Source organism: Eucyclogobius newberryi, unplaced genomic scaffold (assembly GCF_026437365.1).
Source record: "Eucyclogobius newberryi isolate DKJ021-1_F unplaced genomic scaffold, fEucNew1.0.hap1 SCAF_17, whole genome shotgun sequence".
Lineage (NCBI taxonomy): Eukaryota > Metazoa > Chordata > Actinopteri > Gobiiformes > Gobiidae > Eucyclogobius > Eucyclogobius newberryi.
In genome coordinates this window covers 10,306,102-10,331,593 of record NW_027315801.1, presented here as the reverse complement: position 1 = coordinate 10,331,593, position 25,492 = coordinate 10,306,102, and the positions used below count along the sequence as shown (strand labels likewise).

Sequence of the window (25,492 nt, the reverse complement as noted above, 5' to 3'; positions counted from 1 at the left end):
ATATTACAGCCTGAGCTCGCCAAGGAGGTAGTAGTACAGTTTTTACAAACCAGGGGCAGAGAGAGTCCAGTGGCACTTAAACATGTTTCAGATTCTTATATAAAAAGAAGAACCTGAAAGGTATTTGAATAAAATAAAAACATATTTGTATTACATAATACCAAAATACATAAAAAAAACTCTCCCAATTTTACATTGCAGCTACAAAGTATAAGAATATATGTATAATTTGTACTTGTTTATCCAACCACACCTAAGAAACAGAAAGAGTAATATTATGATTATGATGATGATATTAAACCCCGATGTATAACATTATTTCTTTTTGAATGGCCTCTAAATTCTTTCCCTTTTGTCGTCATGTTTTGTAGGTGACAGATTGTGCAGACCAAGCCCCGCCCACCTCCCCTGAGGCCGGCGAGGGCATCGTAGGAGCTCTGATGATGGCCATGCAGAAGAGGAGCAAAGTCATCCACTCTTCAGGTGCGTATTAAAGGACCGCGTGCTTCCAATTGTATTAAACTAAATTAAACTAGGACTAAATCGTACCTGATTCTGGACAAAATGGTGGACTAAACCAGGCGTAAAGTGATGTCTAAGACCAACCAATCCAAATCCTCTGGGAGATGGGTCCCTGCGGTTGCCCACTGCTCTGACAGTTTGCCCGGAGGCACTGAGTGAAGCTAAATGTGAGGGACACATTTCCCTACAAGGGCAATAAATTCTGCAAAAAGAAAATACAATATCCAGAACAGGATGTAACGAGGATGGACTAAAACTGATTTCTTTGACTGTTTTACAAATAGTTTTGACATAAGATGAAGCAATGAGCAGATATAAATAAAGCCTAATCTTAACCACTTCTAAACTGGCTTTAAAGATGCACTGTGTAACTTTTCTGGTAGAGGATTCGCAACTTGCTTGGTTATGGAGATGTTATTGTTTTGCCGTAAATGTTCCACAGTATGACATTAAAAGTACATCTTGCGCAAAAATACCTTAAAAACAGTGAGTTGGCTCCTCTCTTCACAGATCTGACCTGTAACTTGGCCTGCATGTTGGCTTTATCTGCTTGTCTCCATAGAGATAGATGAGTTTAATGCTAAACTGTGGAACATTCTAGTTTAAGCCATAACAGCTTCATGGAGACTCTCAAACACAAACATTACACCTTTAAATTTGGAGATTAAATACAAATGAAAGAGCTGAATTAATTTACCAGGCCTTTGATTATAATTCAGGAAACAAATCTGCATAAAACACCTAAAATATTTGCAAAATATCAACTGTCTATATGTTGTTTTCAGATGAAAGCGAAGAAATTGCAGACGAAGATGACGACGAAGACGAGTGGGATGAATGATCTTTTAAAGTTTATTTTGTGTATTTGAATATTCTTTCACTTGGATTCGCTGTTGGTGGCACAAATGTGATGTAATGCAATGTTTTCGAATAAAATAAATGGACAAACAAAGGCAAACGCGTCATCTTTGAGAATTTACAGACGTTTATGTGATCGTTTCCAGTGTAGGATTTAGCAGGACAAGAACTCAAAAAGAACTGTGGCACAATTCGAGTCTTTTATGCCTGCAAATACAGCACAAGACACAACAAGGAAAACTACAACGGTCTGGACCAGCTCCAATCCTATTTCAAAGCACAATTTACAAACGAAAAAAAATAAAAAATAGGTTCCTATAGCGATTTCTCCAATGTGCAAAAAAATCCCCGGCTTCCCTCAAAAATCCACCACCAATAAAAGTGCATAACTGGAAGAACACGGCCTGCGATACATAGTTTAAACTCGGCAATCGATGACGACATCCAATGGAATTAGCTTAACCAAACGGTACAAAAACACCACCACGACTGAGAAGAGAGACAGGAAAATGTACAACTTACGACATATTAGCATGCAGCATTACTTATCATACTATTGCAACACAGTGAAAAAAGCATCACCACTTTACATTAGCAGTTAATATATTATATTTAGTTTAAATAAGTCCCAGCTGTGGGTTTTGTTCGTAACGATTCACCAGGCAGCGCTTTACTTCACAGCACAGTAATGGCAGTAGTAATAGGATGGAAATGGCATGGAACTAAAAAGTAGGCCTGATATGGCAAAATAATTATACTTTTTTATCCCTTTTGAATTAACTGATCCTGATTTTTGCTTTGATTTGATTTTTTTCTAGTTCAAAATACATGATAATGGCTTTCGAAATAATTTTTATGAACCTTTAATCAGTGGCTGCATTTACATGGCCAGAAAGAGAGAAATCTGAACTGGAATAATTAGATAACCCGATGTGTTTAAGAGAAAGTGCCAATAATACGTACATTTTTAGAGAAACTGTTGTGTTTAAAAGACAAAGTGTAGTGAACGTTAAACTACATTTTAAAATCTTTAACAGTTTCTCTTTTGTCTTTGACTTTCCCACGTTAGTTTACACTTTTTTTGCTCTGATGTGAAGAATCAGAAGGAAAATCCGATCACTCACATCAAAGGTAATATAATAGGTCAAATAATATAATGATCATATTTCTGTAAACAAAGTGTCATCAACACAAAAAACAGAGGATTGGCTTTGACATCTCGATTAAAAAGCACTAAACGCACCAATCACAGACAATTTCAAACTATTGAATCTGGATTTTATAAAAAGTTTGATTATTAAATTGCCCAGACAAACTTAAACGTGATTGTTACTGTGGTAGTTACAGGTGATAACTAAATATATTTTAGTTAGGACACTTTTATGTGCTGGGAAGTAAAGTGCGACCTTTTACTACACTCAAAAACATGACCACACGAACCACCATAATGAAAACACTTGACATTTGATCCCATCTATGTTTTAGTTCATTGTTTGCACAAAAATGTCGTTGTTCCGCTGAGTTGGAGTGAGTATTTAAAAGTGTTTTGTTGACGGTTGAGAAGTAGAAAGAAGCTGCAAGAAGTGGCAATGGGATGAGAAAATGACACGTTATCCCATTTAATTTACTCATTTACCGCATTGTCAGTTTTTATTTCACGCTTGAAAGAGTAAGAAATTATACCAAACAAGTTAAATATTCTCCTCAATTTAAGCAATTAAATCTAACCCAGTCAAAACTACACAAAGAAGAACGAACGATGGACCCAGAATCATCTTTTGAACGAGCAGGAAGCCAAAACCCATTGATATACTGTATTTACGGTATATTTTTTGGCAATGTTTGACCAAAGTTTTAACCAGTGATGTCGATTTCAATCTCATGCAACATCAACCACAAATGAATCCTATCAAACACCATAAACCTGACCTGCGAAACAATAAAAAGTCGAAGTAAAAATCAAATATACAAATCTTTACATATATTATTTTGGATAGATCTGACACATATAAAACCACGGACAGTACTCTATGGACAGCATGAGGCGTCTCCTTTGGGGGGTGAGACATGAGCATGCGTGGGTCCGTCTCAGTCCAAAATGCTGGTCCTAGCCTGGTTCTAGCCCAAGCCCTGGTCCTGGCTCTCTGTGTGCCTCCGACTGGTGCGTTTCCGCTGCTGCTGTTTGGGGCTGAGCTGTTCCCAATACGACTGGCAGTACTGGTTTATCAGTCTGATCTCCGGGGGGAACGGCGTGGAGGAGAGGGGCTGCTGCTGCGGGTGAGGCGGGTGCTGCTGCGGGTGAGGCGGGTGGCGCGTTTTGGGCTCTTCGTCCTCCTCGTCTTGACCGGTCAGGGCTAAAACGATGTCCCGGTCCAGGATGCGGAGGGCGACACGAGCCACCGTGTGTTTGAAGTTGTTCTCCGTTGCCAGGCAGTGGTACAGCCCGGCGTCCGATTGGTTGAGCAGTTTCAACAGGATTCCGTGGTTGGTCTTTAAAACTCCCCCAAGTCTGTTCAGCTGCGAGAGAAAGATATTAATCACTTTGAAATAAAGGACAAAATTTCAATATGCAATGCCAAGTTAAATGTCAGTGTTCTTGCTCACCAGTTTCCTTTTGCCTTCCCTTTGGAAAAGCCACTTGACTGTGGCCTGAGGAGAGCGCGGCTGACACTCCAGGAACGTGCTGCTGCCCTCCACGCCAAACTGCACCGTCTCCTTCAGCCGCTTCTCCACTGTAAAACACCCAACGGAGAAGTCTCACTGATTTAAAGCTGAGGAATATCGTTGTGCTTCTACTTAGTATTTACTGTTCTGTTATCTTTTTGTAATTTAGGATATTTATATTGTAATTGCAGATGCTCTTTGATATGCACTGTCCCTATCAAGTATCAATAAAATGAATTAATAAAGACAAATTTTAAAAGAGCAAAACATCACAACTAAACCAGGGGTTTCATTGGCTCATATTAGTAATATTCATCATGAAGATACATCATATCTCAGAGTGTTTTTGAGAGGCGCTAATTCAACTTTCTACATTGATAATCAACAACTTTAACATAAAGTAATATGTTTTTGTAATTGTGAATAACTAACCATTACAAAGTTTAAATGCACATTGGACATGAACGTGTCTATTTTTCCAAAGACAAAGATAGGTAATTCTTATAAAATATTAAAATATTAAACCACATACTGTACATAGATGATTATTTTACATTGTATTAATTGTAAAGCACAATATTAAGTTATGTAAGAAAACTGTTCAAAGCTGTAGAAGTGATAAGCCTCTTCGTGGTGACATTTCACTGTAGCAAACAGCAGATATTCATATACTTTTTTTTATTGTTGGAAAATGTGACATATTTAACCCTACAGGTATGAGCCAGGATCTGACATTTTTGAAGAGCGTGAAGTAAATACAGGGAAGTGGGCGGGGGTAGGGGAAAGGTGTAAATAAGCAGGACAATATAGGAATACTCAAACATGCAAGAATCCATCTAAAAACAAGTAAACTAATAATGAGGGAACATTGTTATAAGATAAGATAACATATTCCTTTAGCTCATAAAAGTGTATTTGACTTAACATGTTCTTTTGAAACCTCCAAAGCGTTTGTGCCTCACCTTTAGCATTGAATCCCCTGCATTGCCTCAACGGATCTCCGTGTTTTACATCCTGTCTTCTGCTCCTCCTGAGAAAACAAATCCATGAGGGGAATCTGGAACGTATTGACCTAAAGAGCAGATTGAACTTGAGCTGCTGACCTCTTTGTGGACGGGGTAAATGCAGAGCAGCTCTCCCCGTCCCAGGCGCAGTAAGGGTCCCGGGCAAGGCAACAGTCGGAGCAGGCCCGGCCATACACTCCGCAGCGGTGCAGCGACACCTGTGTCAGCCCTGCGTCCGACGACACGTACAGCTGTTGCTGAAGAAACACAGGGGACAGTGTGGGTCAGCTTAGGAAAACATTCTGAGGTGTACACATTTCAAGGCTTAACGTGTGGACTAGGAAACCAAACTAATGTGGGTAGATTTCTGTTTTGGAGTTCATTTAGCAAATTTGGATTTCTTCTTATTTTACATACAGTAGGTAATTCATGGGTTTCAACGTTTTCTTTTACTGTGATATTTTGAAGACTATTGAAATCCATCCATCCAGCCATCTTCTGCCGCTTTATCCGGGGCCGGGTCTCGGGGGCAGCAGTCTAAGCAGGGATTCCCAGACTTCCCTCTCCCCAGACACTTCCTCTAACTCCTCCGGGGGGATCCCGAGGCGTTCCCAGGCCAGCCGAGAGACATAGTCTCTCCAGCGTGTCCTGGGTCTTCCCCGGGGCCTCTTCCCGGTGGGACATGCCTGAAACACCTCCCGAGGGAGGCGCCCAGGAGGCATCCGGAACAGATGCCCGAGCCACCTCAGCTGGCTCCTCTCGACGTGGAGGAGCAGCGGCTCTACTCCGAGCTCCCCCCGTGTGGCCGAGCTCCTCACCTTATCTCTAAGGGAGCGCCCAGCCACACGGCGGAGGAAACTCTTTTCGACCGCTTGTATCCGCGATCTTGTTCTTTCGGTCACTACCCAAAGCTCATGACCATAGGTGAGGTCAGAACGTAGACCGACCGGTAAATAGAGAGCTTTGCCTTTCGGCTCAGCTCCCTCTTCACCACAACAGTCCGATGCAGCGACTCCATCACTGCAGCCGCTGCACCGATCCGCCTGTCAATCTCACGCTCCATCCTTCCCTCACTCGTGAACAAGACCCCGAGATACTTGAACTCCTCCACTTGGGGCAAGGACTCCCGACCCACCTGAAGAGGGCAAGCCACCTTTTTCCGGTCGAGAACCATGGCCTCGAATTTGGAGGTGCTGATTCTCATCCCAGCCGCTTCACACTCGGCTGCAAACCGTCCCAGTGCATGTTGCAGGTCCGGGTTTGATGGAGCCATCAGGACAACATCGTCTGCAAACAGCAGAGATGAGATCCTGTGGTCCCCAAACCGGACACCCTCCGACCCCTGACTGCGCCTAGAAATTCTGTCCATAAAAATTATGAACAGAACCGGTGACAAAGGGCAGCCCTGGCGGAGTCCAACATGCACTGGGAACAGGTCTGACTTACTGCCAGCAATGCAAACAAAGCTCCTGCTCCGGTCATACAGGGACCGGACAGCCCTGAGCAAAGGGCTTCGGACCCCGTACTCCCGGAGCACCCCCCAAAGGACACCCCGAGGGACATGGTCGAAAGCCTTCTCCAGATCCACAAAGCACATGTGGACTGGTTGGGCAAACTCCCATGAGCCCTCGAGCACCCGATGGAGGGTATAGAGCTGGTCCAGTGTTCCACGACCGGGACGAAAACCACTCTGCTCCTCCTGAATCCGAGGTTCGACTATCGGTCGGATTCTCCTCTCCAGTACCTTGGAATAGACCTTACCCGGGAGGCTGAGGAGTGTGATCCCTCTGTAGTTGGAACACACCCTCCGGTCCCCCTTCTTAAACAGAGGGACCACCACCCCGGTCTGCCAGTCCAGAGGCACGGTCCCCGACCGCCACGCAATGTTGCAGAGACGTGTCAACCAAGACAGTCCTACAACATCCAGAGACTTTAGGTACTCAGGGCGGCTCTCATCCACCCCCGGAGCCCTGCCACCGAGGAGTTTGCGAACAACCTCAGTGACTTCAGCTTGGGTGATGGATGAGCCAGCCTCCGAGTCCCCGGTCTCTACTTCCTCTTCGGAAGACGTGACTGAGGGATTAAGGAGATCCTCAAAGTATTCCTTCCACCGTCCGACGACATCCCCAGTCGAGGTCAGCAGGCCTCCACCCGCACCGTAAATGGTGTTGGTGAGACACTGCTTCCCCCTCCTGAGGCGCCGGACGGTTTGCCAGAATTTCTTTGGTGCCGACCGATAGTCCTCCTCCATGGCCTCCCCGAACTCCTCCCAGGCTCGGGTTTTTGCCTCTGCGACAGCACGAGCCGCGGCTCGCTTGGCCCGCCGATACCTGTCGATGACCTCCGGAGACCTACAAGCCAGAGTGGCCTGATAGGCCTCCTTCTTCAGTCTGACGGCATCCCTTACTTCCGGTGTCCACCACCGGGTTCGGGGGTTGCCGCCACGACAGGCACCGGAGACCTTGCGACCACAACTCCGAGCAGCCGCATCAACAATGGAGGCGGAGAACATGGTCCACTCGGACTCAATGTCCCCAGCCTCCCCCGGGACATGGGAGAAGCTCTCCCGGAGGAGCGAGTTGAATACCCTTCTGACAGAGGGCTCCACTAGACGTTCCCAACAGACCCTCACAATGCGCTTGGGTCTGCCAAGTCTGTCCGGCTTCCTCCTCCGCCAGCGGATCCAACTCACCACCAGGTGGTGATCGGTTGACAACTCTGCCCCTCTCTTCACTCGAGTGTCCAAGACACGCGGCCGGAGGTCTGATGACACGACAACAAAGTCGATCATTGACCTCCGGCCCAGGGTGTCCTGGTGCCATGTGCACTGATGGACACCCTTGTGCTTGAACATGGTGTTCGTTATGGACAATCCGTGGCTAGCACAGAAGTCCAATAACTGAACACTGCTCGGGTTCAGATCGGGGAAGCCGTTCTTCCCGATCACCCCTCTCCAGGTGTCACTGTCATTGCCCACGTGGGCGTTGAAGTCCCCCAGTAGAACAACGGAGTCCCCGGTCGGTGCACTGTCCAATACCCCTCCCAAGGACTCCAAGAAGGCCTGGTACTCTGCAATGCTGTTCGGCCCGTAGGCCGCCACAACAGTGAGAGACCTGTCCCCCACCCGAAGGCGGAGGGACGCGACCCTCTCGTTCACTGGGGTGAACTCCAACACGTGGCGGCTGAGCTGAGGGGCTATAAGCAAGCCCACACCAGCCCGCCTCTCCCCGCGGGCAACACCAGAGAAGTGGAGCGTCCAGCCCCTCTCGAGGAGATGGGTTCCAGAGCCCAAACTGTGCGTGGAGGTGAGGCCGACTATATCTAGTCGGTATCGCTCAACCTCCCGCACAAGCTCAGGCTCTTTCCCCCCCAGCGAGGTGACATTCCATGTCCCCAGAGTTAGTCTCTGTGTCTGGAGATCTGGTCGCCGAGGCCCCTGCCGTCGACTGCCGCCCAGATCTCTCTGCACCGGCCCCTTATGGATCCTCCTGCGGGTGGTGGGCCCACGGGAGGGCGACTATTGACTATTGAAATGATAGATGATTTTTTTTATTAACTGCTATTTCAATTTTCCATTGCTCTGAAACCCATTGATATGATTTCTTTATTGTCAAGAAACAGCTCAATTAAAAAAAGGAAAAATATTTACTCTTTTCGACGAAAGCTTCATTGTTTTGACAGCAGCTCGAGACTGAAAATGGAAAAATCAATAAATGTAATATATTTAAACAGTTTTATATCTGTTTTGCAATAAAAATATGACTTACTCGAAACACTTCCACTTCCTCTAGTGTCAGCACCTCCATACTGGTCGGGTTTTTAGGCAGAACGATCACTTTCTGTACAGTTCCTCGATCTAAAAAGAGGGATAAAACAAGAATAGATTAAAAAACATACATATTATATTCATTGATTAAATATTATTCTGAATAGTGTTTCTTCTTAAAAAATGTTCCTAATAATGCAAAGATTTTGATTAATCTTTGTATACATAATTTTATGTATTTTTAATCATATGTGTAAATGTCTTTTTTATGGTAAAGGACCACTCTAAATAATACCCAATGGTAAAAGTAGGGTAAAATTTCACTAGATGGTTCGCAAGATGGTTTAATGTCATACTGTGGAACGTTCCAGGCAAAGCAAACACTTGAAGACAATAACCAAGAAAACATGAAAACAGCATAAACACTATCTTGCATTACAGATAATAAATAAATAGAAGAGCAAATCTTTCAAACTGACATTAAGATAGAAGATAGAGAACAAAAAGATAGCCTTGGTAAGGAATTCAAAATATGCACAACTTAAAAAATGCTCACTCCACATATTTACCTGAGAAAAACTAAATAATCTCTGTTTGGTGCTCTGTGTTTTGTTGTGGGGATGAAACATATCTAAATAACAAGTGAAAACAGTTCTTGAAGACGTCCTGTTCCTCACCTGTTCCTAAAAAGAGCACCTCGTAACGTCCATCTACTGCATCGACCTGGTCCACCACGAGCGCAGTGTAGCGATAATCCACGCCTGTCCTCACCACCAGGGGGCGCCGGTGGATCGGGTACACAGGGTGGAACATGAGGGGATGGGCCCTGATGAAATTCACAGCCTCATCTGAGAAGTTCTTGGAGGAGCGGATGCCAGGAGTAAAAGTTCCTCCAGGGCACTGTAAAAAGAGGCACGGTGCATTCATGTGAAACACTTGCATTATTTTGTATTTCCTTTCTTTTGGACTCTATGGGAACACTTACCGTCCCGGGACGAGGGTAGGGGATCTTGCCAGTGTACTCGGTCCATTGGTAATTGTGGCCGTGCTTGTGGGCAAAGGGGCCGTTGAAAACATTACGGATGTCGGACATGGAGTATACACAGACTGCAGAGCCCTTGAACACAGAACTACACAACACACACATATTATTACTACACAACAAACACATACTATTACTACACAACAAACATATATCATTACTACATAACAAACACATATGATTACAGAGAGATACAGTAGTTGGAGGGGCATTAGAGACACACTGACCTCAGAAATCTGGTCATTACAAGTACTTCAAGTATTCATGTGTGCATCTGTAAATATGCGTGAGGATCTACATTATGTGTAATATGAGCACACATTTGTATTTACTTCACAGTACAAATATGTGCATAATGTGTACTTGTAAAACAGTACTTCTCGCAATAGTATTTCCCACAAGCCAAAAACTCTTTAATCAGCGACTGTAACTAGTGCAGTTGTGTTGGCCTATTGTCTTTAGTATAGTGAGTATAGTGAGTATATAAGTATAAGTAACTAGGGCTGGACAATACAGAGACACAAATCTAATCGCGAGCTCGTCCCTGTGGTGATATTGTCATGGTGATGCTCCTTTTTCTAGCTTCTCAGCTTTAATGAACATGCTCTGAGTGAGTGACAGCTGGATGTAACTAATCACACTCAAGCGTGAACTTTCTGAAGAAGCAGATGATTTGTTTACCTCTTAAAGGCCACAGGAAAACAGACAAACTACTACTACTACTACTACTACTACTACCAGAGATTTCTTTCTGTTTGTTGACAAGGAACATTATGGGCAAGAAAAGGGCAAACATTGAAGAAGGACAGGAGTTATTTTACAACAACAGTTATTTTAAAAATCCGCTAATTAACTGAGTTCAGATCAGAATTCTCTTGGGAATGTAAACACACACACACACACACACACACACACACATACACACACACACACACACACACACACATACACACACACACACACACACACACACACACACATACACACACACACACACACTCTCTCTCACACACACACACACAAAAATACACAACTTTTGTCAGATTTGTTTGTTTCTACTTTGTACAGTACTTAATCAGGTAATAAAAGAGGACTCGAAGACACCATCCAATTAAAGCATAAATAGGCCACAATATGGATGCAATAAAAAAAATGCAATATGGAAGGAGCCTGCAGCGGCATTATTAACACTTACCCTGCTGTGGTGAAGAGCGCGTACACCATGGGGCTGCGCTCGTCCTGAGTGGGTTGAATGAACACGTCCCCTGAAAGAAGAATGAGCCAAGGAATCAATGCGGCTGCACCCCACCCATCAGATTAAAGTGCTGCTCTTATTTTATTGTGTCCTCACGCAGTTCATCAAAGCGCGTCTCCACTCCATCTTCCCCGATCACGGAGCAGATAAGTCGGGCTTTGAGAAACGTGGTCCAACGGTTCACCAAGGACTTCTGGCCACCTTCATCATTCTTCATCACAAACAAGGAGAGAGAATGAGGAATTAGGTCACGGTTTTAGTGATGGTGATTGATTTTGTACTTTTGGATCATTTTGTGGGTTTAACAGGACATCACAACATTCTAGAGGCTTACAAATTGAATAAAAGCCTAAAGTTAAAGGTGCACTATTTAACTGTTCTGGTGGAGGGTCCGCTACCTGCTTGTCTCCATAAGATGTTATTGCTTCTGCTTTGAATGTTCTACAGTAAATAAAAGTATTATACTTAAACTACATGTAAGAAATGTTTTTCAAGGTATTTTTGAACAATAAAAACACCTGTAATTGAATCGCAAAATAGATGAATTTAAAGGAGACATATTATGCTTTTTTCTACCAAGTACTTATCATTGCACTATAACATAAGTAGATGATAATTTTACATTTTGTTCATTGTAAACCGCAATATTGATCAAAAACGTCTTGGTACATTCAGAACTGCAGAACTAATAAGCCCCGCCTCTTCACAGTGACATTTCACCGTAACAAGAGCATTTACATGTGTTTATATTTTTTAAGTGGGTACGTGACGTTTTAGAACCCGTGTGGCATCTTCATTTTTCAAATGATCACAGTAAAGTACAGGGATGTGGGCGGGGATAGGGGGTAGGTAAACACAGGAATTTCCTGAGCTCTAAGCCTCCATTGCAGGACATACAGGATTAACACAACAATAACAATAAGTAAACACTGTTGTAACAAAGTAAAAGCTCATTAAAGTAGCCACTTTAATGCTGTACTTGTACGCTGAAGGCAAAGGAATAATCGTTCATTGTAGACAAGGCTCTCTTAATCCCTCATCAATAATTACACTACAATAATGCATCAAATATATCCTCAGCCCTATTTATCCATCATTTAACAAATGCATGGAATTTTCTTTTTGATATATATTTCTGGGCTTTTCTATGGAACAGCAAAGCAAGAAATGATGAGGCAGTGTTTTCCCTGTGCCTAAATCTCCTAAACTACATGTTCACGATTGTGTAATTATATTTCTGTGGTGGTCTGTGTATTATTAATGCACTTTGTCTGTACTTTTCCACACCATTCATTGTACAAACCCTAAAACTCCTTTTAACCTGGCTGAGGCTTTTTGCACCTTGCTGTATGTCACCCATGCATCATTTCTCACTGCCAACCATGTGCCTCACCAGACACACTCGTCCCACTCGCGCTAACACGCTGGGGCTGGCTCCGTTCGAGTCCAGGCTCTTCTCGCGGAAAAAGATGTACAGTTTGTCGTCATTTCTTTCCGCGCTGTCAGGTATCTGCTGGATCTGAACAAACACGGGCTCTGTGGGGATGAAAACAAAAAGCAGAAAACGCTCGAGCAAAGGGAGGTGGCTGTCAGATGAAATGAAGGAGCGCTGCAGCCTGTAATCAGAAGGCATTTTACCTGCTGGCACACCCCGCACTTACCGTTGAGCCACCTTGAATCGTACTGCTCAGTCCTGATGGCTGCCCTCCCGCCCATCGTCCTGAACAACGCCGCATCTGTGCTCATAAAGTCTATATGGACACCTGCATATAGGTTACCATCTGCCAAGACAGAAAAAAAAAACAACGTGACTCGTGCAGCTGATGTTCAAAGACTTTTTTTATGTATGGTTTTAAAGTATTGCATGCTTGCTTTCTGCTTACTGATCAGAGTTGCAACGTTTTCCTGTTTGGGATCGTAAGAGCATTTTCCCTTCCCCGAATCTACATAGCCAGGGACCAGTCGAAACAGGTAGTCCTGCAGAGTAAGAGTAAAAATAGAGAGCTGAAAACCTCACCAGGGACGAGAAGAAAAATCATAAACAAATCACTGTCCCAGTTTGTCGGCCTGAAATATTTATTAGGACAAAGTGTCCCAGGGCTATACAGTAGTGGGGCATTAGCTGTGAATTCCTCTCCTGGGGTGGGCAGAAAGGTTCATGTTACAGATGTGTCTGGCAATTGGATTCTGAATTTTAGGGTTTTGGGGATATGATTCGTATTTAAGGTGCACTGTGTAACTTTACTGGTGAGATACTGCTACTTGCTTGTGCCCATTTACCTCATTCCAGGTTCCAAGTTCCTTATTCCGCCATTAATTGTGGCCCTTCTTCCGGTTATGTTATTTTATATGAAGCTGCCGATCTCAACAGCAAGTACGTTCTACACAGACGGTGCACCTTTGACTTGTTGGTGCAACTCAACCTACTTAATGTCATATTTTTAGCGGTGATACTTTCCCCTCGTTCTCCAATAAAGTGAACGGAAGTCCCGCTCAACAGGAAAAGCCAAAACATCGTACCAAAGTGCAACTCTGTAGCTGTCAGAGGCAAAAGTGGGCGGGGCGGAATCAGGTGAATAGAAATGTTATTATTCTATTATTGTTATATTCTAATATTCTAATTTAGGCCAAGTTACAGGTCAAATCTGTGCATTCTTACTGTCCCCCGCTGACAGTTTTTGAGCAATAAAAAGATTGGATTGAACATTGAATAAATGCAAGATGGTTTAATGTCATACTGTGGCACGTTCCAGGCAAAGCAAAAACTTTTCCATGAAGATAATGAGGAAGAATACATGAAAACAGCATAAACAATATCTAGCATTACAAATGATAGAATAAATAGTAGAGCAAATCTTTCAAACTGACATTAAGATAGAGGTGGGCGATACGACAAAAAAACGTTTTTTGGGCAATATCCTGATAAAGTTGAAATTTAAACTTGGTTTTAATATCAAAATAAAGCCTGTTTTACCCTCCAAACCCACAGTTGGTCATCTTTTTACCCGCCCCGGATAATAACGGTGTTCTCTACATTACTGCATCTGTTACATGTGTCATCTCTAAACAAAGTGTATTGTAGCGCTTTGAGCTTTGTAACAGGATGTGGTCGGCTCGTACATCACTGTGCCATGGTTAGGTGGCCCTCTTGGTGCTCGGAGGTTCACGCTCTGGGTCATTCTAGTGAATAAAAGCATTTGTGGCTGTGCTCATAGTTATCACCTTGTACAGAGAGCGTCATGTGTACAGCTTGCCGTTACCTCGTGTAAGGGCCGACTGGACGAGCCCTGGAACTCCCTTCAAACGGACGTAAGGTTGAGAAAACTAGTCTCGCTTAGGGTTTTTGCTTGATTTTAAAAACAAAATAATCCCACAAAAATTGTCTGTGGTTTTAAATGTAAATTCTGTTTTTATTCATTCTTGAATGTCTCTTGATTGCGTAAATGTTTTTATGATTTGTGCAGGTCACACTTACAAAACAAGTCTGGATCTCATTGTGTTCTTACCTGATTAAATAAAGGTTTTATAAATGAAAATAAATAAAATTACTTTGAATGTATTTGAATGTAAAATGTCTGTTAAATGAATCGCTTTGTGCAGAAAGGTCACATTATGCCCTTCTTTAAAAGCTTTTTTGTCAACTCTTTTTATACCATATCTGCATCATTCACAATATCATAATTCTGACATATTGCCCACCTCTAAATCCAGATGAAATACATTGTCAGGCTAAGAGCAGTGTAGTTCCTTGTACCTCTGCTCTCCAGCCCCTGTTGATGAACGTGCAGATGGGTTGGTAAGCTCCAGTCCCACATGTGTAAAGATGGGTGCGGTTCCACGGCTCAATCATGCGCACAAAGTTGGCACATTCACCCTGGAGAACAAAAAAGACACTTACATATTGCATTTGTCCTGCCAATGTGCCAGTCCAACACATGAAAGAGCAGGATGTAACATGAATGTACCTGTTTTCCCTTTCCCGTCATCTGGCATTCTCCCTTTCTCTTCGCAGACGCCGGCCAGTGGATCTGTGTTACAAAAGAAAAGCTGGATTATTCGCTTTAAGAGACTTAGAGCATGTAGCAAATAGCAGCTTGGATTTAAGAACGAGAAAGCATTTGTACACACTATAAGAGGCTCCTTGTTGACGTTGTGCATGTCGAGAGCCACAAGGTACTCGCGGCTGCCCAGGTAAAGCCGGCCCTGGTCCTGGTCCATGTGCAGGATGCGGTAGTCGCTGGTGTTAAAGGAGAAACTGAAGGGTCGAGCCGCCCGAGTGTCCATGAGCTCTGTGGAAACAAAGAAAAGCACTTTGATATTTAGTTCCACCATTTCAAATATAAGAGCGCAAATGAATTAATTAGGATGAACTTATTGTCCTTTGAACAAGTTCATTCTCCCAGTATTTCAAGAGAATTGTGCCAAGGGTAAATATAGCTCGACCAAGAGCATTTTGAGGAATACATTCGCTTTTAAGATCTCAATATTTCATGTCAGCGTCTGATTGAGTTTGAGACACCACATGCCGCTTGGACGTGAAAGCAGGTCCCCGGGGATACACGGTCAGTGGAACTGGGAACTAATTCTTAAGATCGGGATTGTGTTCAGCAGAGCATAACCTGTTAAGACATGCTCCACAGAGGAAAACGTTCCTGTGTTTTGTTCTGCTAAAAGCCCAGATTTAACCATTTTCAACTGAGCAGCTGCCACAAAGACAAATGGATTCTGCTTGTAGCACACTGAAGAGCGTAACCACTTCCAATGCTACATGAAATATGTCTTGTATTAAAATCAGCCCACACATCTGCGACGTGTTCAACATAGTGTCCACCATATGTGCTCACTGGGACATGGAGGAGGCCGGCTAAAGACAGCAGGCTTATATCATGACAAATGTCCACAGACGGCCTGTGAAGCGGGCTTACAAGGATTCAAGAGGAAGAGCAATCTTTATTTACATCAAAGTGGCAGCCATCTTCCCCTTTTGGGGTCAATGTTAACAGGATGCAGTCAAGGTGCCACTGAAATAAACTATGCAATCGGATCTCCGGCCCAGGCGGGATGGAGTCTTGGAGGTGAGGCCAGGTCCGGTTCTGTTCCTCAGCAATAAAAACAGGATAACAAGTCCACTGAGTCCACTGGGCCAGAGTGGATTGAATGAAGTGGCTAAATGTAGCAGCGCCACACCTTCACATGTGTCCATTCTCCAAAAATAACCAACAATGCACTGCCATCATCTGCTAAACATCCAGCGATCCGTTATCCCCTGACAGCATTCTGATACAGCAGGGAAACACTGGAACGGCATTCGATTGAAGCGGCATCACTGGACCAGCTCATGTTACAACCAACACACTGTCACTAAGACTCTGACCTGCGCCTGCACCGGTGACAGCGCGGCAAGAAGCACACACTTCTACGGGTTGTGTTTCCTGCATGTTACGCTGTCTAGCAATGCTGACTAATTATCTGTAAGGCGGTCAGAGCTTTTGAAGTATGTATAACTGGAAAGGCTTCCCAGCAACAGCATGAGACAATACAAGATGGCTGTCTGCTGTGCTGCCAGTGTGTCATTGAGGCTGAGGCCATTCGTTCTGAGATCACATGCCTCGGGCGCCCCAAAAACCTCCTCCACGGGCGTCTCCAGGAACAAAGAAACTCACTGTCACAAACAATGAGCAATAAATCCTCACAGCGGCATAAAACTGTTGGGGAGTAAATTCAACTTTTCTGCTTTTTGTTTGGCATTAGGGGGAAGGGAGCGTTCTGTGAATGACACTGGTTTACACAAACGTAGAAAGTTCCCAAGTCCAGTAAAAACAACCTTTACAGGTGTGAAATCCTGGATGTTAAATCTTTTACAAGGAAGAACAAGATCAAGTTCAAGACTAAACCTGCTTTTAAAAAAACTGCACAAACACAGTGCAAATAAGCTGTTTACTGAGGCAGGATTGGTGTCAAGGGTCACATTAAACTGCACTGTTATTACTGTGAGCTACAAATGTGTGTATGTTCCTGTATAAAAAACACAAACATCTGCTTTTTGTCTCAATGGGATCCAAAAAAAGAATTAGACTGTTGACTCATCAATAATGTGCAACATATTTGAAACTGACACAGCCGTCACTGCCGTTACATGGGAATGAATTATAACTTTTTTTGAGAGGTTTTGACAAGTAAACACTGTGAGTGGATCAAGTTTCTTATAAGCCTCATGTTCTAAGATATTTCACAACCACTAGGATTTATTTTCCCATTCCAATAGTAATATCTTCCTGTTGAGTATGATTGATTATTTGAGATATGACTATAATGATAATTTTTCACACACTATTACTATTTTTGCTTGGCACGTTGAAATGAAAATATATTCTTCATCCAAACAATCAAATACGTCAAATAATTGAGTTAAATAAATCTTGAAGTTGCACAATGTAACCTGCTTTTCCTGATGTTAGATGTTATTCGTGTCGCCTGAAATGGTCCACAGTACGGCATTAAACCTACTGAGCATTTATCATGTGGTTTTATTGCAAAAATACCTTGAAAATCATGCAGTGTTACTGCCTGTCTCCATGGAGATAGAGCGGTTTAATGCTACTGTGGAGTAATCCAACCAACGAAGAATGCAGAAAAGTACCAGAGTGAACCTTTAACTGACAAAACATATAAACATGGATGTAACGATGTGTGCATTTCTCTCTGCGATATTCTCACGATGTGGTACGATACTTACTACGATATTGTGGTTAAGCATTGTACAATTTGTACATTTATACATTTGAATTATACTGTTAAAGTCTAAATAATTAAGATATAAAAGTGCTTAATAACATGTTTCTTTCTCTGTTGCTGCAACAAAACAACACATTCAGAGCAAAGAATGTTATAATTCATCATGATATTTTGTTACTGTCACATATAGCTCTTAAAAAGGTCTCGTTTTTTGCCGTGCCCCACACATATCCGATTTAATTTGCCAAAAGAATGCTGTAAATTCTTTCACTCCTGCATTTATTTTCACACATGTTCTTCAGGTGTGTGACACAGCAATGCCCAGATAACTGTAATCGCCCGCATTGTTTTGGAACAAAGCCTCCATGTGCATATTTGAACCGCTATTAGACCGTGCCAGGGAAAATCCACACCACCATTTGTACCTTGGGGCTAAACACTTAACTCCTCGAATATCACTTTGCTTTTATGACGGCGTTTCAGGTGTTGCATATATTGTGTCATAGTGTCAGATGATTTAACAGCAGCCTGAATGGGGCAGAGGGCGGGGCAGCGTTTGGAGGGCACCAGTCACACGTAACATCCAGCCTTTGTTTCCAGGAGCGTTCTGTTTGGCATGGGCCAGGAAATAAGCTCTTTACATGTGTGAGAGGAAATAGGGCCAGAGCTGGTGACTAACAAGGAAAAGCAAAGAAATAAACTGTTTGGGACATTTCAACACTGTCATTTGGGATCAGGGCTGAACGATTTTGGAAATGTACTGGGTTTTAAATGACAGATATTTAATGAGTGGTCACATCCAGCAGCATAAGCACGAGAGAGAAGACTGAAATATGAACTGTTAATCCAACAAAAGGAATCAGATGCTTTTAAAATGTCTAAACTACAAGGCAAAGCGATATTACTTTGTGGAGACAGGGTTGAAATGATCTTTTCTTAATAAATTCAACCTGGGATTTGATGAATTGCAACAACAACAAAGGCAATATCGAGCTCCTTGAGTTTTGAAGAACTTGTTCTCATTTTGTATTGATATGTGGATGTTGAGTTGAGCAATTTGACACAAATAAATGTTGTAAGTGACAATTCACTCAATGAAAGGACCCAATTTTGTTTAGGTTAGCTCATATATTACAACAAGGGATGTAATAAAGAAAGAAAACAGCACATTTCATAACAAAAGCCGATAAAGATTCATGTGTGGCATCTATTTACATCAACATATCCTCGATTGGATGAATGGAAACCTTGGGGGAGCTGCCTATAATGGTATATTTCTTATATATATTACATATTGATCCATCATAACAATGTATTTAAATCAAATTGAAATGGCTTTTAAAATGAATTTCTTGAAAATAAATGATACAGACTTTTAATCATTGCCATTTTTTGCTCCAAATGAACTCTGAACTCTGCTCCAAACACACACGCTTGTGCTGACAGAGGATCGGATGTGGATCTCGTGGTTAAAATGACCAAAGCATTTCGGTAATGATTAAAATCTGATCAATTGCACAGCTCTGCGTTTAAGTTAAAGGTGAAATAAATTACAGGCAGGTATTGCTGAAAATGGCAAGCTGAAAATGACACTTCTATTACTTCTTTTATTGCAGTTTTAGTTGTGCATTTGTGAGATTCCAAACTAAAATCTCCCAGCCTGAGGTCCAGCCACAATCAGACCCATTCACAAAAGCAAATCCACTAATCCAAATTTTGAACTATAAAACAGTGGGAAAACGGAGAATTACTAATGTAAGAAAAATTGTGGCGTGTGACGAAACAAAACTGTATAATCTTTCAACCGAGTTCCACAAAGAATTTGGATAAAACTTTACCATTTTACTATATTTTACAATCATTATTCATTGTTTTGTGTTGCACCATATTGCTGAAATAAATGTGTGCATTTTGTTCACTGAAAATTAAACATGTCTGACTTGTGGCAACTTAAGTAAAATTGTGAAAATTCAAGTACTGTTTTGAATTCATGAGAGTTGAGTGTTAAAGGTATTTATCAGAGGGATTTCTTATAGAGGTGGAAGCGCAGTGCAAATGCCCGACACTATAAATATCGATAATCTGAATAGAAAAGTAGTCACAGCTGAAATATTTAAAATGGTGCAGCTTCCATTTTGCCCCTGAGCCTCATTTGCACCAATGATTCTAAATAGACTTCCTGGGATACAGACTCAGAGCGGAGGTCAAACCAGAATCAAGGCTATTCATAAAACCTCATTCAAACTGGGACAAATTCCTCTGATTACTTAAACGTTTACAAAAATGAAAATCTGATACAGTATTAGAGGTATGCAAAAAAAAAAAAAAAAAAAAAAGCCTGTTTTGTATTGCCGTGTTTAGTTGGTGAAGTCAAACAATGATCTGTTGATGATTGAACAGCAGTTTGACTTGAAATAAACCAGCTTATGCCCTAAGGAATATAATATCTATAATATCTCCCCGTCATACAGGAACAGCCTCGCAAGAGCAGTGGTCAAAATGGTGATTAATAAAAGGAGACATAAAATATTGAACCAATATGTTTTATTCTGTTTAATGTGTGGTAAATATTGTAGAACTTTCACTTTCCTTTTAGACCCTCAAAAAAAATGACTATTGTCGACATTATGCAAATAAATAGATGTTTCAGATTTAAGAATAATTAAGTGATGAAATGGTCAGGATAGATTTCTTTAAATAGAAACAAAAATCAATACTAAACAATTACCATAAACTGGACAAAATGTGACTTTACCTGAAGCTTTTAAGAATGATCTTGAGCTTTGACATTTTTGTATCGTGACAAATCAAGTCAAGTGAATGTTTTTTAGTGAAGATACTGTTTAATTTGTTTAAAATAAAAGTGAATTTGCAAAAACAGCTTTACTTGTGTTGTATCTTTTACATTCAAATCAAAGCATTGCACTCTCAGGTGGCACATGTCAAAAAACAATAGCCTTTAAATAACATCTCTGCCCTGGACAGATCTTTTTCTTTAAACCACTTAAAATAAAGTTCAGCGCATTTAATTGCAGAGGGATGAAATATTTTTTATGGCACTAAAAAATATCTCAAAAACATAGATTTACCGAAAGAGCCGATTACATATCTTTTTTTGTGAACTCTTTATCCACATCTGCTCAGAAGGAAACGCCCTCGATTAACCGCAAAATGATCCGGTGGACCAATTACGCCACCCATAGTGAGAGGGAATATTACTGGGCCTCATGAATGAAAAGAAAATACAAAAACCCTTAATCCTGTCATTTGTGGGCAGTGTCGGACCTCACCTTTGAAGGAGAGTCGGACCCTGGGAGCCGACTGCAGGGCCAGGCCTCGGCACACACACACGACCAAGAGGAGGAGTCCAGCCGCTGTCATGGCAACAGTCATGCAGGTATAACCCACAGAGATCTAAATCTGGATGGAAAAAAAGCAAAAAGGAATGAAGTATTATCACAGCGTTCCCCACGAGGAAAGAGGAGACGGAATAAGAAAGAAGGAGAGGTTTTCTATGATGTTCGCTGATCACAAGTTTGGGCCTGGAGCTCTTCCAAAAGGCAACTTTGGCAGAGATGCAAAAACCTCCAAACCTTCACACCTGCTGTGGAAAAGAAGACAGCCCTATTATTTATTTAAAGAGCAAACCTATGTGTTAAGACTGCATAGTAGTTTTCAACAAGCGCAGGCAACCCATGGAAAAATGTGAAAAACAAGAATAATGCAGTCTCGTCTTTGCCTCAACCTTGAAGCGTTTTAATCAGCTTATTAGACTTTCATACTCATAGATTTTATTGACTTTTTTCGTGTGAAGTGTAAAAAACAAGTTTCAGACGCCTATCAGTGATTCCCCGTGCATCCGACTCGGGTTTTCAACATCGAACGTCAGCGAATTTTCTGCAGGAGAAGACTGGAGGACGTGACAGTTCAAAGAAACAGGTAGTCCTCCTCAAAACAATCTTTGACACTTAAGTTCAAACAGTAGCCTAACTGTTAGCCCTTAACTCAGCCATTTATTATGCATCTGCACTTTGCCGGAGAGGATCCCATATAAATTATGAATACTAAAAGCTGAGTCCATAACATGCATTAAACAGCTGCTCTGAAGGTGTGCTCTGGGCAGCTATAAGCCAGACCCAGGGGCCTCTCTGTGGGACAAGTGCAGAGCGGCTCTCCTGTGGCTCCCAAATGTGCAGAGGACTGAAGGGAGTTATTCCCTCAAGCCACACCCCACTCTAGCTGCACAATCTGGGGAAAATATCTCATTTTTAACACATTTTTTCTGCCCAGTATTGAGATTGTGATTAGATTTGTGATTTATGTTTTGATAATTGGATTCTGCTCCAAGTCCACATTTCAAATAGAGAATTGACAAAAAGCACGAAATAGACCTCTGATTGAGAAACTAATAAAACAATCACATGTGAAGATGTTTGTAATAAAACAATCACATGTGAAGATGTTTGTAATAAAACAATCACATGTGAAGATGTTTGTAATAAAACAATCACATGTGAAGATGTTTGTACAGATCTAAATGACAGGGTTAGCTGTTTTAGTGCAGAATAACACCAGATATTGTGTTTGTGGAGGAAATGATGTTACTTTGCGATATCCTGATTGTGTCCAGTCATATTGCGATTCGATTTGATTTCTTTCAGCCCAACATCACTCACGACAAGGTATATACCCATGTCTGAATTATGTCTAAAGTGTGGGTGGATCAAACTGAAGTGCCAGAGTAACTCTTTGTCCAGGAGTTGTTCTAATGTGTCGTCTGGACAGTGTTTTTGAATCAAGACATTTCTGCTGCTATAAAGAAGTAATTGGCCTTTCTGAATGAAAACAGGACTTAACCAGGTCTATGCCCTAAACAGGTTTTGTTATGTAGTAAGTACTAAATTTAAAAACAAATTATTACAAAATAAACCAAAAACACAATTTAGTTTTTGTATCTCTTCACTCCAAAGGAACAAACCCATGTCAAGGGTGAAACAAGGTGTAAAAAGGCTGAATAACCAGGTAATTTTACCCCTAAACCAGTTTTGTTTTTGTATATAACTATCTCCACTTCAATCAAACAAACCCTACATGACTAAAGTAAGAATATTGAAGACTAAACATGGGCCATTATGTTTTTGCTGCTCACTTTAGAGCAAAAAAACTGTCAGGTCAAAACTAAGGACTATTTTCAGGTGAAACCAAGATTAACATGCAGCAGAACTTAATCTTACACAAGGTCTAAACCAGGTCACAAAGCAAACCCCTGAGCACCAGAAGAACAAGAGGACCATCAGTCAGAGTGTTGCACAGTTTTACATGAAGGAAAAGCTCAAACACGTTGATTACTGTGTGGCATGATTGTAATCTTTCTAAAATGATGTGCATCGCATCAGAGGCAATTACACCGTGAAATCCCATTTGTGCTTTTCATTCAAAATAATTAAATGAGCACATCATAAATCATAGCATGTAAAAAAATGTAACAATAACTACTACAACAACATTTTGGAGAAAAGAAACCTGGTGATATTAAAATGCAATGTTTCCTTCTCACTCCATATAATAATTTTCTGCTTTTGTCTGTTACTCCGCTTCTGCAGGAGATAAATGAGTCAAAGTTTAGCAGGAAAGAGGTAGAAGGTCCATCTTCAAATGAAAGCTAATCTTTAGAACAGCTCCATCTGCACGACCTGACCATGCCCCTGTTATTAAATTGAGTCTAAAGTCGAGAAATGATTGGAATACATTTGGAAAATCTGAGAGGATGGAGGCACAGAGCATGAAGGCTTCCACAGAAGTCCCCAATGATTTGTAAAACAGATGAACCATCCCAAGGAAAGAGCTTACACAATGCACAAGAGCAACAACGATCTGGGCCATAGGTGATGATGGTTAAATCATGAGACAAAAATAAGAAATAGGTTATGCGTAACGGGATTTGCGATGACTTATAACAACTTTTTGTTCATTTTTAACCAGTTGTATTGTGAATTAAAAAACACAAAAATATGAATGCCTCTTTGATTGAGTGCTTGGAGCTGGGACTTACCTGTGAACTCCACATCCACACATCGGACCACTCATTCACGTTCCGCTACAAAGTAACCGAATCCGAGTTAAAAGTTAAGCCGCGCAGACGTCAAAAAAATGTCTTACCGTGCTTTTTCCCAACTCTGCCTTTATGCCCGGTCCACTTCTGTCCAGCCTCGGTCCGATCCAGCCAAACTTCTTCTGGGTTTGCGCTACATTCCCCCCGCGTCTGGAGCCTCCGGAGCCGCGGCTGAACCTCTCCAGTTGCGTATAAATCCCGAAGTCAAAAGACTAATAATCAACTAAGACTTCACGGTTACTGCGTGTCCTCTTCTCACGTTTAATCGATGTTCTTTTGAAAAAGTTGATTGTAGTTTATCCTTTTCTTTTGGAGTGGAAATGGAGCGAGCAGGTTGCAGGTGTTGGAGCGTCTGTGTCCCGCTGTCCTCTCCGGTCTGTCCTGCCCCCTCCCCTGCCTCCCTCTCGGCTGTTCTTGGCCCACAGCAGCATCGGAAACCTCCCGGTGCACCATATGGGTATGATTAACCCCGTCACTGCCACACACACGGTTTTACCCCCAATTATATGTCATGCTAATACGTTTCCTCCTCCTTCAAGTGGTTTGAATGAAGGCGACGCGTCCGTGCCCCGCGTAACCGCTCCGGTGCCAAATGCTTTTCTCATGAACCGAGAGCCCCGCGGCCTATTCTTAAACATGATCCACTATTATAGCCATTGCACAATGTCACCATCACTCTTTGGCTCCACATAAGAGTCAAGTCAGCCGAAACAGATTCTTGGGATTCCTCCGTGCCTAGTGCCAGGACGCGCAACAACAGTGACAAAGTAACGGAGCCGGAGGGGGGCACAGGGGGGCACGGGGGGGTACAGGGCTCAGTAGTAAAAAGGCATCAGTCCTGTTCAATTAAAGCCGTTTCTATAGAGCACCTCTCATCATTACAGTCTTTGTGGACAGGCACTGACGCAGTGTGGTGCACGGTGGATCCACAAAGGGCCTATACTCTGAGCCCTGTGAAGGAGAACATTCAAATAAACACATGGGCAGCTGCTGAGATGATCCGAGAGGAAGAGCAGCACTGTTTACCACAGACAAGGCCAAATTTAACTTTTATCATCGCTTTGTTTGGATGAGTCGAGCCAATCTACTTTATTGTCCCAGAGAGATCGTTCTTCTCAGACAAGAACATGGGCATTTGCTTCAGGATGATTGCACAGAAAAGCATATTATGTCACTTGTCTATTGTTTGTCTCAATGGAGATGTTATTACGTTGCTTGGACGCTTCGCTGTATGGCATTAAATGTATCTAGCACCATGGAGACAAGCAGGTGGCACATGTTATGGGGCAGATCAGTGGAGAGGTGACCACGCTTGTTTTTTTGTGTGTTTTTTTTTATATAAATGCAGAGAATGTCGTTGATAAAGTGTGCGTACGGACAAAACATGTGATTTGTGTACTTAAAAATGGGCCGTCTAGTGTAAAATCTCTAAACTTTGTGCATCAGGGCTTTCAGAGATGAGGAAGAAGGTGGTTTGTGCAATCTGAGTCTGAGGAAGTTTGTGTCTTGTTTGCACTTGGCTTGCACTTTCAGT

General features: G+C 42.2%; 2 protein-coding genes across 2 annotated transcripts in view; one reads left to right on the top strand and one right to left on the bottom strand.

Annotated features, from left to right (window-relative positions):
• Positions 1-25,492, top strand: part of wasb (WASP actin nucleation promoting factor b) — a 126,467-nt gene that overhangs the window by 10,474 nt on the left and 90,501 nt on the right. Inside the window, exons 10-11 of the mRNA XM_072449065.1 lie at positions 372-483; positions 1,308-1,381. Coding sequence (XP_072305166.1) covers positions 372-483; positions 1,308-1,363 — 168 coding nt within the window. The 3' untranslated portion in view covers positions 1,364-1,381. The remainder of the gene's footprint in view (positions 1-371; positions 484-1,307; positions 1,382-25,492) is intronic.
• LOC140362832 (semaphorin-3F-like) lies at positions 1,490-21,290 on the bottom strand. Its single transcript, XM_072449064.1, has 17 exons — positions 21,137-21,290; positions 15,240-15,400; positions 15,077-15,139; positions 14,866-14,985; positions 12,995-13,088; positions 12,773-12,892; positions 12,505-12,647; positions 11,208-11,322; positions 11,052-11,121; positions 9,800-9,944; positions 9,492-9,714; positions 8,816-8,904; positions 8,698-8,739; positions 5,148-5,305; positions 5,007-5,074; positions 3,985-4,112; positions 1,490-3,897 (listed from the first exon to the last, which is right to left on the bottom strand). The coding sequence occupies exons 1-17, from the start codon at positions 21,237-21,239 to the stop codon at positions 3,499-3,501; spliced, it is 2,241 nt and encodes a 746-aa protein (XP_072305165.1). The 5' UTR covers positions 21,240-21,290; the 3' UTR covers positions 1,490-3,498.